Raw genomic sequence first — 19,718 nt, 5'->3', positions numbered from 1 at the left:
GCTCACTTCCCCCTTCCTCTCTCCCTCTCCCCCTCAATCTCACCCCTTCCTCTGAGGAACACCTTACTCTCTACCTGTGCCCTTATCCCCTCTCCTGCTCTCCTCCCCACACCCTCACTGAGTCTATACTTGCATCTCTTTCCCTCCCTCCCCATTCCCTGCCCTCACCCCACCACCACCACCAAACTCGCCTCCTCATCTGGCTTCTCCCATATGCCCCTTTCCTCATATTCCGCTGAACCGTGCCATCCCTGACAGGGGCTGTAGGCAGAAGGCTGGCATTTTCCAGATCTTTCAGGATGACCTACAGACACAGCCATTCCATGTAATTCTGATGCTGTGGATGGCCATGCCCCTAGTGGGAAATCTACGCACTGGTCCCAGAGGCACACTGGTCCCAGAGGCGTGATGTCTTTGGACTCGGTGTAGATGATACCAGTGGGCATCGTGGTTTGGGATGTCCCTCCTTAATCCCTCCCGCACCTTCGTTCCCTCTCCACCTCTTCAAATACAAATTGAAAAGGCTGACTTAAAGCCTCATCAAGATTTTTTAAGTTCCCATTTAAAAGTAAATAATTTGTCAACAGAAAATAGTGTACTCTATGTAGAGAAACTAGAGAATGAAGTACAAAGGTAAAATCTCAATCCTCACAATTTTAGCATATTAAAATGTCTTTCCATACAGAAATAGTGATGTCTCTTTGTTTTTAATGAAGTCTTTCTTTTTGACCCTCAGTAAAGTTCTATAATTTCTTTCATGTAGGTTTTATACATTTTTCTGTGAAGTTTATCAAGTTTCTCTTTAGCGTTCTCAGTAAAGATCCGATAACAAATATATTAATACAAAGCAACTTTTAACATCAGACTGCAAAAATACCCCCCCAAGTTGTATTCTATTTTTAAAATATTTCTCTTTTGTGCTTTGCACTAATCCTCATATACACATACTCTCTTTGTGTCTTGTTCTTAATCATAGTGTTGTTCTTTCTAAAAAAGGTCACTACACCTTGACGTGTTACATCATACCTTCACATTCTGGGTTTGGTCACACGATGGCTCCTTTCACTGTTTAGAAATTGAGTTGGGGGGGGGGCGCCTGGGTGGCTCAGTGGGTTAAAGCCTCTGCTTTCAGCTCAGGTCATGATCCCAAGGTTCTGGGATCGAGCCCCACATCGGGCTCTCTGCTCAGCAGGGAGCCTGCTTCCCTTCCTCTCTCTCTGCCTGCCTCTCTGCCTACTTGTGATCTCTGTCTGTCAAATAAATAAATAAAATCTTAAAAAAAAGAAATTGAGTTGGGGGTGTGAATGTTCCTTTTCTTCCTACCTAGTGTAAAAAAAATTCTTTTTTTCTGATGTTCTTTGCCTTCAGTATTCTAAAAATAGATTCATCAGGATTTACGATGGGACTTATTCTGTGGTGTTCATTGGAGGCTAGCTGAAAAGGAAGTGCTTGTGCGGAGAGCTCTAGCTTCGTCACTCTTCAGCAGATTCACCATCCGCTTGGCAGCAAATGTTGATGGAGTGGCGGGCTCTCTGCTGGGATCTGGAAGTGCACGCCTTCTCTTGACCTCTGTTTCCACCAGGAAGTGGGGAGTGATTGGTCCAGAGGGAAGAGCACTGGGTCAATTTCAGAGTGAATCCTTGGGAAGGGAGGTCTGTGATTGTGATCTAAGCCTTGCGGGCTGTACCAGGGATGGTAGGGGCCATGCCTTCATCTCCCCCGCCTGCAGCCCCAAGGCTGGGCTGGGGAGGATTCGCCCTTTGTTGCTCTCCTTTTATTTCAGTGAATCTGTTTCTTCTTTTTGTCAGAGAACTAATGGGATGCCTTTATTTGCTGGCCTCAGGGGATGACTATTTCCTTTTCTGTTGTTGAAGAGAAGGTATTGCCACACTTCCTTAAGCTAAGCCTACCATCTGCTTAAGTGGAATAAAGGAAAAGAAATGGGGCGCCTGGGTGGCTCAGTGGGTTAAGCCGCTGCCTTCGGCTCAGGTCATGATCTCGGAGTCCTGGGATCGAGCCCTGCATCGGGCTCTCTGCTCAGCGGGGAGCCTGCTTCCTCCTCTCTCTCTGCCTGCCTCTCTGCCTGCTTGTGATCTCTCTCTGTCAAATAAATAAATTAAAAAAAAAATACATTTAAAAGAAATGATGTGGCAACTTTGTATCATGCTATAAATCTGTTGGTATCTGTGAAGCTATAGGAGAGGAGAAGGGAGAGTCCGCTTGTCATCATTTTATATCTGTCCCATTGATTTGAAGAATCAAAGTGCTTGTTTGCTTTCTGAGGTGGTCTGGCATTTTTCTATCTTTTTTGTGCCCATTTCTCTAACTTAATATTACTGTCTACTAGTTCAGATTAAGCAGCTTTTGAATGTTTAATTAAATAGTACTATGGGGGCACCTGGGTAACCTTAACTTAACTCAGTCAGTTAACCTTCTGCCTTTGGTTCAAGTCATGATTCCAGGGTTCTGGGACCAGGCTCTCTGCTCAGTGGGGAGTCTGCTTCTGTCTCTTCCTCTGCAGCTCCCCCTCCTTGTGCTCTCTCTCCCTCTGTCAAATAAATAAAATCTTAAAAGAAATAGTAACTGTGTAGAACCTTGAGAATACCAATGGAATGTGTTTACAAATTTATTGGTGTCCTGTTGTGAAGAGGTAGAAGTGATCTTCTCAGGTGAAGATTTGGGGACAGAATGTACCTTAATTCTAGCTGCAAGAAATAGACACGTAGTTGTGATAACATAGGGTAAACATGGTAGCTCTCTGTTGATAGACTGTTGCCTGAGTAATGAATTGAAGAACCTGGAGGAAACCAAGATATTTTATGGTGCTTAAGAGTAAGTTACAGTTTGGATAGTAAGGTGCAAAGGGCATTGATATCATATGTGTCTTTGGGGCTCAGTTTTAATTCCCAGTTTTAACATTCTAACAATGTGGAAACATTTGGAAGATCCCCTTCCCTCTTCTTCCCCCTTCCAGCTAACTCTGTTTCCCTTCCTGTCAGTTCCTGGGTGACATTTAGTATGTATGTATGAATCATCTAGATAGTTTCCTTTGCATTATGTGTTCCTAAAATATATTTAGGTACTTCAAAAATATAAATGGTTTTATACCATGGATTTTTCTGTGATTTGCTTTTGTACTTAACATATGGAGAAAATCTTTCGGTGCAGAGATCTCATTTGTCTAAATGGTTGCCTGTGCTTTGTAAACCATGATGCTGCCTTTCTTGGAGTGGACGGAAGCAGCATAGTGTCCTCTCCAGACCTAAAAAATGTATTCACACTTTCTTCCTGCAAGTTATAGACATTAAAACAATACAGAAGTATATAAAAAGGTCTTACCCCATGTCTCTCAGACTTCTGTGAAGACACCTGAATGTAGTTTTAAACATCACTTAATATTGACATTTTTACATGTAATAAAGACTTTTAAGAGGACCATATGCCCTCTGCAAAGCCTATGGTTTCTTGCCTTTTTAACCACTTTGGGAAAAAAAAAAAAAGGAACATCTTGGGGCAAAATGCTTTCCCATGGGAATGTCTGTACAATTTTATTAGATAAGCCTATGAGACTGTATGAGTCACTTAAAATGTTTTATAGCCAAAGGTCACGACCTGTCAGTTGGGACTTCAGGAAGTGCAGGGCGGGGCCTAGAAGGTGCTGCTGTTCAGTCTGCTTCTAGCACTTGCGTACTCCTGCAGCCTGGGCCCAGTGGGGGAAGCCTGAGGGAGGCCCCAGGGTGGGGTTGGTGTCACAGGGAGGACACAGAAGCAAGTGCCTTCCCTGAGGCTTATGAAGCTCACCAGTTACTGGAGGCTGCTCAGCTACCCCAGGTGGCCTTTTTCTTTGGGATAGTTTTCCTCCTGTCTTAACTGCTCAGGACAGTCAGAGGCCTTGCTGATTGCACGGGGTTCTGGGTTTGGGGCTTGGCTCCCTCAGGGTAGGCAGGAGGTAAAGATCGCATTTCAGTGACTGCCACTTTTTGAGGTATGATGCTGCCTGACCCTGAACCTCTAATTCTGTTAGTGGGAACTGAAGATAGTGAATCTCCACCCTTCTGCACAACTGACTCATGGTTTTGGCTCAGGTTGTGATCTTGGGGGTACAAGGGATCGAGCCCCGCATTAGTCTTGGGATTCTCTCTCCCTCTTCTTCTGCCTCTCCTGCTCATGCTCTTGTGTTCTGTCTCTCTCAAATAAATAAATAAGTCTAAAAAAAAAAAAAAAAAGTAGGGGCACCTGGGTGGCTCAGTCGGTTGAGCGTCTGCCTTCGGCTCAGGTGATGATCTCAGAGTCCTGGGATTGAGCTCCGCATCGGGCTCTCTGCTCAGTGGCAAGCCTGCTTCCTCCATCTCTCTGCCTGCTCCTCTGTCTACTTGTGATCTCTCTCTCTCTCTCTCTGTCAAATTAAAAAAAAAAAAAAGTAATGTATATTCTTACCTTCTTTGAAAAACATTTCAGTTGTGCTGCTTCAGCGTTTACCTGAGGGGAGTCCAATATTTGTTGTGTTCTGGTAGGAGGATTGTTGAGGTTCATCAGTGGTGGATGAGGGCGCAGCTTTCCTTGGCCTGTGCCGGTTCTGCTCAGGTGGAGGCAGGCAGCCTGGGTGGCTGGGGAGGGAGGGTTTCCCCAGGACAGCAGCAGCAACCCAAGCTTTTTACCTAGGCGACGAGTTTGTGCCAAGCTGTGCTTTGGGCGTGGGGAAGGGTGCACAAGCGCTTGGTAGGGAATGCATCAGGTGGGGAGGAATTAAGCCTCGTATCCTGGGTTGACTTCACGTCTGCCTCATCGCTAGATTAAAGGACTGTTTTGATTCTGCTTATGTTTTTGCTGTTTTTCCAACTACTTCAAAACTTAGGGATGTAAAATAGCAACCATTTTATTGTGCTTACGGGTTATCAGGTCAGGAATTTGAAATGGGGATAACTCTTCTGTTTCATGATGTTGTGGACTTGAGTTGGGATGGCTCAAGACAGCAGGGGCTGGAGAACGTACTTCCTGGGGGTTTCCTCGAAGGCATGTCTGGCCCCTGAGGACGGGATCAGCGAGGACTGGCTGTTGGCACCTGCACTGCACCTGGCTGTGACCCGGCTAGCCGCGGGGTGGTCAGACCTTGTCCACAGTGGCCTAGGGACCCCAGAGACAGTGTGCCAGCCGACTCGAGGGAAGAGCATGCGGTTTATGACCAGCTCCCAAAGCTGCAAAGTGTCACTTCCAGCCTCCCCTATAGGGGGAAATGGTCCCAAGTCCACCAGATTCAAGGGGTGGATACACCTACCCAACCTCCTGCGGGGAGGCTGTCAGAGATTTTTGGACAGGTTTATAGTGCCACCTGGAAGGCCCTGTGTGTAAAACACAATGACACCACACAGCTTGGCAGTGAGCGCTTGGCACAAAGTGAGTCATAGCTGAGACGAGGCGTTCTGTTGTAGTTAACACACTCGGAAAACCTGGAGAGGAACAGTAAACAGAGTCACAGCAGAACGCGTGCGGCCGGGTGCATGTGTTTGAGCAATGCTGCAACTTCCTCCGCCAGTAATACTCATTTCAGATGAGCTCAGGGTGCCCAGTGTTTGTGCAGGGTTGCTGATTTGCATGCTTCTCCAAATTAAAGTGTTTTTGACCTGAGCAAACAGGGATCGGAATTGCCGTTTGCTCTCTCGAAGATACGGGCCTCGTCAGCATGCACAAAGGCTTTATTGTCACTGGAAGGATTTCATGACCTCAGGGTTTCTCAGTTTTAGCTGGAGCACCTGCGGCTAGCAGGGCTCAGAGGGGAGGGGATTAGCTCAGAGGGCAAGTTTAGAAAATAACAAACTCAAGATGACTTTTATCACTGGAGATGGTGACTCTGGGGCCTTGAATGAGGCCTCCCACTTGAAAGTGCTGGCAGAGTGTGGGTGGAGACCAGCCGTGTGACCTTGAACAAGTCGCACAAGGCTCCTCTTGGGTCCGGTCTGTGGCTGTGAAGTGGAGGTGACAGCATGACCTCGTGACTAGAAACAGGGAGTGGGAAAGGCCAGTGTGGGGTAACTGGCAGCAGTGACATTGGCCTCATTGTGCTTGCTGTTCGCATGCTTTGGCCTTGACGTGAGACTCCCCAGAGCTGTGGTCATCGCCTGGCTGGATGCACACTCAGGGCCACGTTCTGTTGAGCCTTTGACACGTTGTCCTCAAGCAGGTGCCTTACCTGTACCTCTAGTGGGTGCTGGCCTTCCTGGCTCCGGGCCTCTCTGTCTCCTTGCCTCTCTGTCTCCTTGCCTGGTAGACATCTTCAGCCCGGATCACTGCAGGATGCTTCCAGCAGGAGCGTATGCTAATCCCATGCTGGTATCCTCTCCCCCAGCCTCCATCCTCCACCATGGTGTTCCTGCCTCCTGATTACAGCCATTCACCGCCCTCTTCTGTCCTCAGCATTCTCTACCCATCTGTCCCTCACACCCTTGCTTCCTGTTTGGTCAGAGCATGGCTGCACACGGTGAGTGATTGCTGGTTGCCCTCTCACCAGAGGCCTGCTGTCTTGGAATGCTGGGAAGGGAATCCAGAGGTGCGCATATTTGTTTCATCAACAGAAGGCCCATGGGGGCTTGGCTCATCTGAGCCTTCACCTTCATCTTTCCCTCCCAGGGTACTTCTGCTAGCATTGCCCTCCCCACCCTTCACCCCCTGAGGACATCGTCTTCACAAGGCAGTAGATGTCCCCACCGTGTGCTGCCTGTACCCCCATCTCCACAGGTCAGTGACCTGTTGCCTCCTCTCTGCTCCCCAGGAGTGGGCCAGTGGCAGCCTGTACTTCCCTGATGTGTGTCACGTAGAGGTGTTCTCCCTGTAAGGAGAAGACCTCCTGCACTGGGGAAGCACTAGTCATTCTGGGATCCCTTAGAATGGGGTTTGGTAAGCAGCTATGGCCCATGAGCCACAACCTGCTGAGCTACGAAGGTCTTAGCAGTTTTTACCTGGTTGAAACAAAGTCAAAAAAGGAGTGCTAATTCATAACACACGAAATTCAAATTTCTGTGTCCTTGAATAAAGTTGTGCCGGAGCAGGATCATGCTTTTATGAATTGTCTTGGACTGTATCACACTTCAGTGGCGATGTTGAGTCGTGGCCTCAGAGATCATAGAGCCCACAGAGCTTAAAATATTTACTCTCTGCCTCTTTACCGAAAAAGTTTGCTGACTCCTGCCTTAGAGCAGTGATTCCCAGTCATTTGGGAGAGCTTTTCACTCATGCATTCATTCTTTCAGCAAATACTGAGTGAGCACTGAATGTTACATGGAAGTATCTCGGTGTCATAGGGAACAACAGTGAATGAAATAGTCTTTGTGGTCTTGGCTTCCATTTTCTTGGCTGGAAACATACAAACACAGAACTTTATAGATAGGTACATGGGTATATTATCTGGTAGTAAGTACTGTGAAGAAAAAGGAAGTGTGGGTAGGGGGGTGGAGTGTGGGTAGGGAGGAAAGAAGGGGTGTAGGGGAGCACTGTTAGGGATGGACTGGTCAGGAAGACCTCACTGAGCTGATACCTAGATGAACAGAGGGAGGCAGATAAAGAGGCATTTGGAAGGAGAGTTAGCACAAAGACCCTGAGGCAAGTTGGAGAACTTCTCAGGGTCCAGAGTGGCTTGAGCCTGGACTGTCTGAGCAGATAGGTGGGCAACAGGCGAGGTGTGACTGTGGCAGATCCCTTAGTGTGCAGGCTTTCCACCTCCTGTCTCCACTGCCTCTCTCTCCAGGTGACTCTGCCCACCTGAGGCTTTTGAAAAAAATACAACACCCAGGCTCCTCTGCAGAGATCCTGATTCAGGAGGTCTGAAGTGTAGACCATGTAGGGCTCCCAGGCTCTTGAGGCTGAAGAAGGTAGACCCTCACTCCCCTCTCCCCCAGCCCCCTGCCAGTTCCTAGTCATCGTTAGGTCCTGGAGAAACTTTTCAGACTAAAGGCACCATGGGTTAGGAGCTTTTTGCTGCAAGACCTCATGAAGCGCTTGGCTCCTAGCAGGGGCTCAATATCTAAAAGTTTGCGCTTCTAAAAAGAGGCTTACATTCATGCTGGTGACAGTCCTCTCCCACTGCCCTGTCTTTGAAGGACTGTTTATGAGCTGGGTCAGTTCCCCATTGTCTTGTGGGTGGCTGGCATGCCCCACCTTTTCCTGCATGAGCAGGATCAAGCTGTTTTCCCTACCGTGTCTTGTCACCTGAGCCTCATCTCCTCCCCTGGCCCACCTTGCTTGGGGTCCTCCCTGACCATCATGTGTATGTCGCCCACCATACAGGTGAAGTCATGCACAGGGTCTTAGCTCTCTCCTCATCCTCAGGCCCCAGTCTTGTTGGATGGCTGGCTGGTGGCTGAGTGAAGAAAGGATTTTTTGTGAATACTGAAGACAAAGCAAATCCTGTATGGTTCTCCAAACAGGGTCACACTGTCTAATGTCACCAAGCCGAGTCGGTGAGCCCCGGCGTGCTGGTTTGTAAGACGTCTGGTTGTCTGGGCTCGCCTGCAGGCATGCTGGGCATATAATGTCTAATTAGAGGTGTGTGCCCGTTAGCCGGGCTGGAGAGTAGTTTCCCTAACTCACACTCCTTCCTCTGACTTAGGATAAAAATCCATGTGCTTTCTAGGTGAGAATGGTCATCAGAATGCCCAACAAAAACACGCTAAAGCATATGGCAGTCACTTAAAAGGTACGGGTGTGAAGTGGAAATGGTTCTGTTTGATCCAGTGTCGTGACAGTACTTAAAATAGGGTCACACGATTCCTGGTGAAGAACCCTCGCCTTCTGTGCGGCCTGGCATTCAAGGACTCAGAATCTGTCCCCGTTCGAAAACATTGTAAAACCAATGTGCCTTTAAAATTTCAAGCTTTTATGGGGGATTTTTGAGAGCTCTGTATGCGTGGTTTTGCCTGGACTTCCAAGGATTTTCCCCCTAGACTTCCTGAAATTCATTCAGGAATGTAGTCGAGACCCACAGGTTTCAGATTGAGAAATTGTGTTCTAAAAGGATTTGTCTTGAGTGCTATCTGATTAATATTTAAGAAACCATGTTAGGCAAATAGGGACTATGAAAGCGTCAAAATGAGCATTTTAATTTTTTCTTTGTTGGAAAAGGATACTCTTTTTTTTTTTTTTTTTTGGCCCTAAATGAAAATTCCTATGTGAAGGATTTTTGTGAATGGGGTTTCCCTGCATAGCATGAAGTCTGGATACAGACAGAGAATTGGGAAACCAGTGTGCCTCAGATTGTGGGCAAAGTATTTTTAAAATAAAAATCAGAATAAATTAAAATAGCTTGAAAGCTGTGTAAGGGAATTCGGTTTTAAGCCCTTTGTCGATGATGGTGAATGACTATCTTTTTTCAAATACTTTTCTTAATCCTGAGTCCTTGTATGGTATGTAATTGACTTAATTTAGTCCCATTTAGTACAGGTATCTTTAGGGTATAGCTCTTTGTAATTCCCAGCGATACCTTTGCGACACTGTAAGGGGCACGATTCACTTAAGCAGATTGCAGAATTCTAAAAGCAACATTAATTTTTAATACTGTGTATCTTTTAAACTCCGTGCCCTGCAAGGTTCCAGGCCAGTCTCCGCAGAGCACAGGGAGCAAGGCTCCCTAGTTGTTGGGAATTGCTTGTGTTTTCCTCCTTGGAATGAGTCTGTGGCCGCTGGGCCGTTTGGGAACTTGTCCTGTCTGCTGTTTGTCTTTGGTCTGTGCTGGGTGCTGAGTTCTTTTTGTTCTCTAAAACAAAGCAGGCGCAGCTTTTGAGAGTTTAGAAGGAGGCCAGCAACACTTGACATAAAAACATCATAAAGATTAATTGGTAATAACAGTTCTGAAGAGAAAAAGTACTAAGCAGGGGATTAATGTAATAAAGTGAAGACATTTTTTGACCTCCTCCTTTCAGCTAATTTTGGTGGTTGGCCTGCTTGTGTTTGCTCTTGCAAATGTGAATCAGAAACCCCTCACCTTGCAGGGAGAACCATCTGTAAACTGCCAGTTAAGAAGTGTGTTGTGGGTGCTGGGATACCTCAGAGGGCTCCTGAGGTCCCCTGGAGCAGGCAGGGAGGTTGGGGAGGTTTTCCCAAGAACATCACGCTCAGGTGAGGTGTGTGCACTTCTGGCCAAAGAGAGCCCTGAAGATGAAGCTGCTTTAGGGAGGGTGGAGGCTACGAGTGGACAGGGGTCCTGGCGGAGAAGCCTTCCATGGAGGTCTGATTAGTGAGGAGGGGAGAATGAGGTTCATGAAGCTCTTGGTGGCAGGGGGAGGTGAACTGGAAAGAACGGGGTGAGTTTCCAAGTGCAGGGAGCCAGTCCAAAAAGTCTGAGCAACAACAGTAGGATTGGGCGTTAGCCACGTATGGCCATTATTACCTCTTCATAAAGGGTGGCAAAGATGTGGCCATGGGCATCGTTCCCTGGGGTGGATCCCAAGGCCCTCACCTGCTTCCCAGGGGAGGGATGCTTGCGCAAAACCGGGAGGAAAGGGAAGAGCGCTCAGAGCCCTGGGGTCTCTACTTCAAGGAGGGAGAAGACACCCAGGAAGAGGGACAACCTTACTTGGTCTTAGGTGGTGTAAGGGATGACAGAAGGATTGAGAAACATCTTTGAGATAGACCGTTTAAACGGACTCACGAAAAGGCTAAAAAGAAAACGAGAAGCTAGTAACCATGCAATGATCGGAAAAGGTTGTCAGAAGGTATAATCCACCGTAAGGCATCTTGAGGAGTGGTTAATTCCCCTCCTGAGGGTCCACAGCCCGAGAGGGATCGCTTCCTGGTGTATTTTGACAAGCGACAGAATCCTAAAGCCAAAATGAGGCGATGTTTGTTTGAGGAATACAGTAAAGAGCAGGGCCCGTGTGGTTTCGCAGCTGTGGGTTTGTCCACAACAGCAGCTGTCTGAGCTGACTGCTGACCCGCGGGTTCCCAGGTCTTCTGTGGGGAGGGGCATGGCATTCAGCAAGGGTTTGGAAACCTTTTCCCTCCTTTTTAAAAGGCAAGATAAGGAAAGATAAACAATTGCATCACCATTTATACGGTATTTTGGCATCTTCAGACCGTCTTATTCTAGGTGATTTTTAGTAACGGAAATCATACTGCATATATATTTTCTCATCTGGAATTATCATAACTGCATTACCATTTACAGTGTATTTTCATAACCATATTATTTTAACCAAGATATAATTGACATGGAAAATTTATACAGTATTATATTAGTAACATATGTAATGTTATGTATTAGTTTGTGTTATATAATAGTTATTATCTTATATGGTATTATATCTACTTATACGTTATTGTATATATTTATATACACAGTGTATATTATGTAAGTAGTTACCATCATCACCACACATAGTTACACATTTTTGTGTGTGTGTGTGTGTGTGTGTGTGTGATGAGACCTTTTAAGATTTACTCTTAGCAACTTTCCAATAAGCAATACAATATTAATAACTAGTCACCATGCTGTACATTTCATCCCAGGACTTACTTGTTTTGACCACTTTCACCTGTTTCACCTACACACTCCCTGCTCACTTCTGGCAACCACTAATCTGTTCTCTGTATCTATGAACTTGGGTTATTGTTTCTTTCTGTTTTTGACATTCCACATATAAGTGAGATCATATAGTATTTGTCTTTTCTCTGTCTGACTTATCTCATGTAGTGTAATGCCCTTGAGGTCTATCCATGTTACCTCAAGTGACCCGTTTTTTATGGCTGAATAATCCATTCATCCATGGATGGAAACTTGGGTTGTTTCTTTGCCTTGGCCATTGTCAATAAGGCTGCAGTGAACATGGGGGTGCAGATATCTTTTCAAGTTAGTGATTTTGTTTCCTTCAGGTAAATACCCAGAAATGGAACTGCTGGATCATATGGTATTTCTATTTTTAATTTTGGAGGAGCTTCCTACTGTTTTACGTAGCGGCTGCCCCAGTGTACATTTCCGCCAGTGGTGCATGACTTTTTCCTCTCTCTGCATCCTTGCCAACACTTGTTATTTCTTGCCTGTTTGATAATAGTCATAGTGGTATTTAATGGCTTTCCAATTTCATTGAATGGCTGTATCATAATTTATATAGCAATTCCCCAATTGTAGGATTTTAGGTTTATTCCCTCCCTCTTTTTTTTTTTTTAGGTAAGTAAATCCATGATTTGTAAAGGTGGCTTTCCTGTGTATATGTATATCCTGAGGTTAATACTCAAAAGTAAGCTCACATGGTCCAAAGGTATAAACATTCTTTTTTTTTAATGAATAAGGAATATGGTATGGGTTTATTTTAATTTTCCCATTTCTTGCTTATTTGCCACTTTTATTTAGTTATTTATTGCTCTCTTGTATCTGTTCCTTACTACTCTGTTTGGAGAGGAATGTGATTGTATAGAATCAGCAACATGTGATTTTGGAAACTGAATCCTAGTTGGCAAACATTTATTAAACCCCTACTGTATACCAGACAATGACAATAAGAAGGTGGCTGGGAGCAGATCCTAACCTGAAGGCATTCCTGAGCTCACAGAATCACTGTCTTCAGGGCTGGGGGGGTGGGGTGGGGATGTTTGCATTTGCTCTCTGTCTTTAACACCTAAGAGCATCTTGCCTTTAAAAGTTATTCAGTATTTGAGGAATGACTACAGGCGGGCTAAAGAGGAATGAGTACAAATATTAAAGACACTCATTCGTGGGAAAGGTTTCTTTATTAAATAATTCTCTGTTCAGTAATTTCACGTGGTGGCTCATAGTCTGTATTTTTAGTCATCCATGGCAAAACTTCACTGGGGTAGCTGGGCTGGTTTATTTACATTTATTGAGCACCAGCTGTGTACACATGAAACCCGCCCTCCAGGTATCTGTAATCAAGGAAGCAGGCTAGCAGATGAGAAACTAGACTCCAAGAGAGATGTGGAAAGTGTGAGAGAAAGGATGGGCTTCCAGGTGAAGTTAAGCCACAGAGTCAGGCCAGGCGGTTATCTAACCTGTCTGGGTTTTGGTTTCATGGACATTTAAAGGAAAAGGCTAGACTGAGCCCTAAGATCTTGTTTTCAGACATGCAGTTCTTTGATGCTTGTGACTTTCTCAGACAAAGGTTGGGGACATACTGTTTTTCAAAACACAAATATCGTTGAACTACAGACCCCAAAAGAGATATTCCAAAATTAAAGAGATGTATTAGGTCCTTTTTTCACTTATTAAGTCCTTTTAGTAGGACTTAATACTTCAAAAGTGTTCATTTTGTTGTCTTCCTGAGCTGTAATTTAGATTCCTTAGTGTACTTGAAAATATTGGTTAAACATTAAAATTGTACTAGTTGGAATCCTTGAATATCACGAAGTTAAATATTGACCTATTTTATTTTTCTTTCCCTTCCAGCTGTGTGGGGCAACTTCGTTAATATGAGGTAACTTTTTTTTTAATAATTTGGATGTTGTGGTTTGGGTTTATAGACACATTTCAGTTATTACAGATAGACTGTAGGTGGCATGGGCGAATTGAAAAGTTTAAAAATGAAACTTCTTTTTTGCTATTCACACCTGAGCTTTGTCTTTTTTTCTTATGGATATTCTCCAGGAATACATCGGATTTTACTATTTACTCAGGGTATTGGCTGGCTTCTCTGCATTGCCCACCTCAGGATCCCTTCCCTCCTTTTGTACACTGGAAAGGGTTGACCCTAGCTTCTGCCCTGCTAAAATGTGATTGTGTTCCTGGGTGGCTTGAACAAAGCATATGGTGGGGGTGTGCCTTTTCAAAGCCTTTTGAGAAGAGAGCATCTGTAGGAAAGCGCGGCTGGCCCCAGGCTCTGGAAGCAGACCCTTGGATTCTGCAGCCACCTGTTTATCTCAGGACTCAGCCCTGAGGAGCCTTCCGGCCCCAGGGCAAGTTATTTGTGCTTTGTGATAAACCTAGGAGGGACACTCGGAAGAGTAAAATCCTGTGTTGATATTCTTAAAAAAATAAAAAAAGAAAATTAATAAGCACTCATTGTAAAAACAAGTCTGCTGCTGTTAGTACAGATTTACATTTAAAGAAAAATTTGTTCCACTTTGTATTCCTTGGTAGTAAAAATAAAAGAGCAGCGATCACAATTGCGGTGCTGGTGGTGAGCTTGGCAGTCAGATGCCCCTGCACTGGGCTACTAAGGTAAAGCGTTGCCGTGCCCCCACCAGGCCTTACGTATTGAGTAGATTTTGCAAGGTCAGTGAGGTGGTGTGGATATGATTCCTACTACCTGGGCATGAGTATCTCCTGACAAAGACTTTCTGTGTGCGGCTAAGAGGGGTGCTCAGATCTCATTTAAAGGAACTCTTGTTTTTTTTACTTGGCAAAACTCCATTGTGCCTCAAATCCCCAGGAAAGCCCAGCAGAGAGACTTGGACTCCTATAGACAAACTTCCTGCCTCCAGTTTAAAATCCCGTGTTGAGCATAACATGAAAGTGAGATTATTTTAGTGGACTAGAAATAACCCTTACAAGGTAGAGGTGAGCCGGTGAGATGTATTGGAGATTTCCTCTCCTCCATTGTCTTCCATTACTCGGGTGCACCCCCTTCTGGAAGGAATCTGGACCCGGAGACTGATGTTTTTGGGAAGGGGAGTGGAAGTTGGTCTGCAGCCTTTGGTTTGTGTTGTCATTTGTTCAGAATTAAGTCTTGAGGTCATCAAGCCTCTCAATGGATCTCAGTTTCGCAGCTTTCTACTCAACAGGTCTATCCAGGAAAATGGCGAACTCAAAATCGAGAGCAAGATTGAAGAGGTTGGTTCCCTTTCCTGTATTTTGCTCCTGTTTTTTTGTTATGTTTGTCAATTTCAGTTCCTTCTCTTGTGCTTGTACCTTTCTTGGGGAAGCCTGATGCTAACCCGTGATTTTGAAAACATCTCCTCAGGAATTACTCCCTTATTTAGAGGAGCCTTTCCTCTGGGTCAGCATTTGTCCATTTGATCAAGGTGTGATGTACTGTAAATTCTACCTCAGAGGCAAAATGGATTTATGAGTTTGTCTGACTTTTTAAGTGACCTTCCCAGAATTTTTTAGAGAAAGAGAAGTGAGTACCTTCACCAGGAATGGAGGCCAGTGCCAGCATCCGCTCACCCCAGCAGGTGCTGTAAGGAGAACTGGCCCAACTTGGATGCTGGAACTTGGGGAACATAGGGAGTGTCCATGTGCATAGATGGGGAAGCCCATACCTGCTTACGGAAAGCTAGCTCCTCTGGTTGATTATCTACCTTCTACTTAAAAATAATTGCTTGTGTTTTTAGTCAGTTAATTGTAGACATAGGTACGCAGCTGTAACGTGGGCTGCAGGAGGAGAAGGGGAGTCTGTCATTTTGATCTGAAGCCAGATGTCACAGTGGCAGGGATGCTCTTGGATTGCTCTTGTCCTTCTGCCCCAGCTTGCAGTGTTAGCACACAGGGATGTGGGTCTGCTCACAGCCTGCCCTCCATTCATGTGCTGAGCAGATGACATGGAGATAATGTACAGAAACAAGAGATTAAGCTTTGAGGACAGCATTGAGGGAATTCTTTCTCCTGAGAAGAAGAGGGCGGTATTGAGCTGCCTGAGGTGAGCCTCAACCACCTTGCTTGTTGTAAGGAAATTGAAAGGTTTATTTTCTCAGAGACTTAACTGTCAGTAAAGTAAGAGTTCCAGCATGCAGTGTATCACCTTGCTTCTTGACTTGTGATTCAAGTGATATAACGTAATTTCAAAGTGGAAGTGGATAGAAGAGGAAGTTAAAATCTGTTTTGCCTGATGTCGTGCCCATGTGGAACATCAGAGAAGGGGGGAAGTGGTGGAGAACTGTCTTTGCTTCAAAACTGATCTTGGTTATTTTTGTTTTAGATCGTTGAACCACTGAGAGAGAAAATCAGAGATTTGGAAAAAAGGTACGTGCACTTTTGGAGGTTTTTTGGAAAATACTTCTTTCTTAGTGACTTTGTCAGTATCTGATACAAATTCATCTCAGCTGTATAATTAATTCTTTTTTTTTAATCTGTGTTATTCCATAATATGAAAAATACCAGGCACTTTCAACACAGGAACTTTTCTGTGAGAAGGTAGATGTTTACTGTAAAATTTGGATGCAATGTTTTTAAATCTTTTTTTTTTTTTTTTTGCTTTTGTCATTATGAACTATTTCTTATGAAAGCTATGGAAGCTTTTTTGTCTCTAGAAAAAATTATTTATTTTAATAAAGTTATTTTTTCAGGAGTCTTCCTAAAGCCCAACTACACAGATCCTGCTTTAAAAGTCCTTCCTCTATTACCCTCTGTCAGTTTGATTTCTACAAACTATGATGATGTAAACTAATGGCCACAAATTTTTTTTTTTTTTTAATTTATTTGACAGACAGAGATCACAAGTAGGCAGAGAGGCAGGCAGAGAGAGAAGGAGAAGCAGGCACTCCGCTGAGCAGAGAGCCTGATGCAGGGCTCGATCCCAGGACCCTGAGACTATGACCTGAGCTGAAGGCAGGGGCTTAACCCTCTGAGCCACCCAGGCGCCCCTTGTTGGGTTTTTTAACCCTGATTTGAATGATACTCAAATAGTCCAAACATTAGAAGAAGAGAAGCTCTAAGGTGTTGTAATCTTCCTTTTCCAAATTCTGTGACTTTCTCAGTTCCTGCAAATTCATGGCATACAAGTTGAAGCTAAGTCTTACCTTCTTTTAAGTATTCACAGGGAATTCGTGTGGTTTCTCTCATATATTGATTAGTTTGGGAGAATTCCAGAATAAGAAAATAAAGCTGGAGGACCTAAAACCTAGTACTGTGTGTAAGTACTATAAGAAATTAGGGTCAGTTATTTGCTTGTCACCATACATCAGGAAGGTTCCAGAACTGAGTCCAGATAAAGTGGATGGAAGGGAGGAATCATATAATACAGTGGGAACATATTTGAATCAGATGCCAAAGCAAGTTATGCCTCCCTTTTTATCATGGTCTTCCACAACCCCCAACTCCCAACCCTCTGCCTGCCATGTGTGTCTCTGCTGCACCCACATTCTGTCTCTAAAATAATTGAGCTCCAGGTGCTAGAACTTTTTCCCTTGAGTTTACTGGGGAAACTGTGTGTCCAGAGTTGGTCTTCAGAAGTTTAAAAAAGAAAAGTAAAAACACTCACCCAGCATTTATGTAATGTTTTGTTTTGTTTTGTTTTGTTTTGTTTCTTTTCTTGGGATGAATTAGGATGATCTGCATTGGGATTGTAGGAACCTTTTGTCAAGCCCAGATTAAAAAGGAGGAAATGGAAAGCTAGTTTTTCTTTGGGTTCAGTATTTTCAATAAATGATCAAAGAGAACTAAGGGTGGAGAAGAGTCATCAAACAAAATGTGTTCATTCGTTTTCTTCTTGTCTTCAACTGATAGTTTATATGCTGTCAGGAAACTTAATTTCAGCTCTTACAGGACAAAAAGTTATAACAGATCATGTTAAGTAATACAAATTTGTTATTTGTCCTTTAAATTTTCTTGCCATCATTTGGGCTGAAATTAAATTGTTTTATAACATTGCATTGGGTGGGAGCCAGAAATCCTGCCTTCAGTAAGACTGGAATAATTTGAGAGATTTTAATTAGGAACTAAAAATTGTGTATGGTAAGAATAACCCACCAGGTTTTATGTTGCCCACCCCCCCCTAAAAAAATTGCTCACCATTGATATCTTTTTTAGAGAGTAATATTTGTGAAAAGTGAATTAATTGGATAACTTCCCTAAGGCAATGGTTTACACACATGATCTTTTGAAATTGGAGAATTTTATGATTCTTTTTGATACTTATGTGATGTTCTTTGTTTTTTTCAAATTCGGGAAAGTAAAGCACAAGTATAAATATAATCTTGAAGAATATACCAGTAACTCATTCTTATCAAACTGAGAGTTACCTTTAAGATAGGTGCAGAGGTTAAGTGTTTTCTACTTATTTCTTCTAGTTACTCATCCTAAAATGGTTCTGGTCTGTAGGTTGGTGAGCAAGTCAGGTGACAGATGAGCCAAGGTTGTTGTGTTAGCTAGAAAGTCAAGTATGGACATGCTTTTGTGGTAGAAATCAATGGAGCTCTGTCTGGTTTTATTTTTCCTGAGTGATTTGTATGATAAGAATGATCAAATACCCACCTTGACACGAGCGAGATAAGAACATAACTGGACTATGTTGTCTTGATGTGCTTGTCATTTGGGAGCAAAGTGACCCCCAGGAAATAAGGATATTTTTGAAAAGTAGGGATTATATGTATACAGGAAGATAAATGGGAACAACGCCATTCTAGAAGCCTGAATAAGTGGGTTATGTGAGTTTTTTCTCTTCTGTACTGTATCCCCCATTTCTTGACAGTTTGATTGCCTGCCATTTAATTTCATCTCAATATCTTTAAATGTTCTGTGAATAAATAGCAAGTGATGATGAGAATTTAACTTCTAAGTGCTTCTTGCTGGCTACCTTCATGAACAGGAAGGTTAGAGTCTGGAATGGCATTAAATAATTACTAAAAGATTAATTTCGGGTGGAAAGAAGAGATCCATTATTCAATTCCTGCTTCATTTACCTCCCTTGCTTATCTCTCTCACACTCAGAAATGCAGATTGCAGGCTTCACGCGGGCAGGGTCTTGCCTCTCTGTGTTGTTTGCTTCTGTGTCCTCAGTGTATGGCATAGAATAGGAGCCCAATAAAAAAATTCCTGAATAAATGAATGGATGTATGAGCCAGTACACCACTGCATAGGGTTTTAACCTATTTCAGGTCTTTAAAGAAGCATGTGCCTTTCCCTTGGCCACTTTGCCCAGTGCTGGTAAAGCGCAGGGGGGGAAGTCTCAGTGGCGTGCTAAAGGTATGGCTCAGCTAGCACCACAGCGTAGTCACATCATACAGTCCCCTCACGCAGTCTCCTCAGCGTCACCTCATACAGTCCCCTCACTCTGTCACCTCAGAGTTACCTCATGCAGTCACCTCACGCGGTCCCTTCACACAATCACCTCAGAGTTACCACTCAGTCCCCTCACGCAGTCACCTGAGAGTCCCCTCACGCATTCCCCTCATGCATTCCCCTCATGCAGTCACTTCACACAGTCCCTTTACGCAGTCCCCTCATGCAGTCGCCTGAGAGTCACTTCACACAGTCCCCTCAGAGTCACCTCACCCAGTCCCCTCATGTGAGAGTCACCTCTCACAGTCCCCTCATGCAGTCTCCTTACGCTGTCCCCTCAGAGTCACCTCACACAGTCCCCTCATGCAGTCACTTAGAGTCACCTCACACAGTCCCCTTACGCAGTCCCCTTAATGCAGTCACCTCAGAGTCCCCTCACACAGTCCCCTCACACACCCTCCCAGCTCTGTCATCCGTGACTGCAGGAAGGCAAACGGTGTAAGTGCAGACTGAGGAGGACCCTGATGGAGCTTACCCCTGCTCTTATTTCTGGCTTTGTGTGCCTGACTTCTCTAAGGAAGAAATGAGGGTTGTAAGAGAGTTCTTCCAGCAGTTTAATAACTTGATCATACGTATGAAATCTGAAACTTGGTTGCTACATGTTGAAGAAGAACAAAGCAAGAAGCCCAGCCAGTGTTTTTGTTTATTTTAAAGGTTTTTAGCATACAGTGTTTGAAGTAGGTTTATCAGTCTGTATTCCACATGTGACTGTGTGTCAGGCACTTACATATTTCCTTCAGTGTTATTGAACTGTATTTCCTATAAGAAAACTGTTTGCTATTCT

At 44.2% G+C, this 19,718-nt stretch overlaps 1 protein-coding gene across 2 annotated transcripts in view; it reads left to right on the top strand.

The window, feature by feature from the left end:
- The window catches only part of UXS1 (UDP-glucuronate decarboxylase 1), an 89,682-nt gene that overhangs the window by 13,312 nt on the left and 56,652 nt on the right, over positions 1 to 19,718 (top strand). The window contains exons 2-4 of one of the 2 annotated variants that reach the window (XM_032842450.1): positions 13,385 to 13,412; positions 14,719 to 14,767; positions 15,855 to 15,898. In XM_032842450.1, coding sequence (XP_032698341.1) covers positions 13,385 to 13,412; positions 14,719 to 14,767; positions 15,855 to 15,898 — 121 coding nt within the window. Of the gene's footprint in view, positions 1 to 13,384; positions 13,413 to 14,703; positions 14,768 to 15,854; positions 15,899 to 19,718 lie in introns of both variants that reach the window. The other variant, XM_032842449.1, reaches the window with a different exon arrangement.

The sequence above is a fragment of the Lontra canadensis genome, unplaced genomic scaffold (genome assembly GCF_010015895.1).
Source record: "Lontra canadensis isolate GAN:19392208 unplaced genomic scaffold, GSC_riverotter_1.0 scaffold130, whole genome shotgun sequence".
In the NCBI taxonomy this organism is placed as follows: Eukaryota; Metazoa; Chordata; class Mammalia; order Carnivora; family Mustelidae; genus Lontra; species Lontra canadensis.
This window is presented reverse-complemented; position numbering and strand designations above follow the sequence as displayed.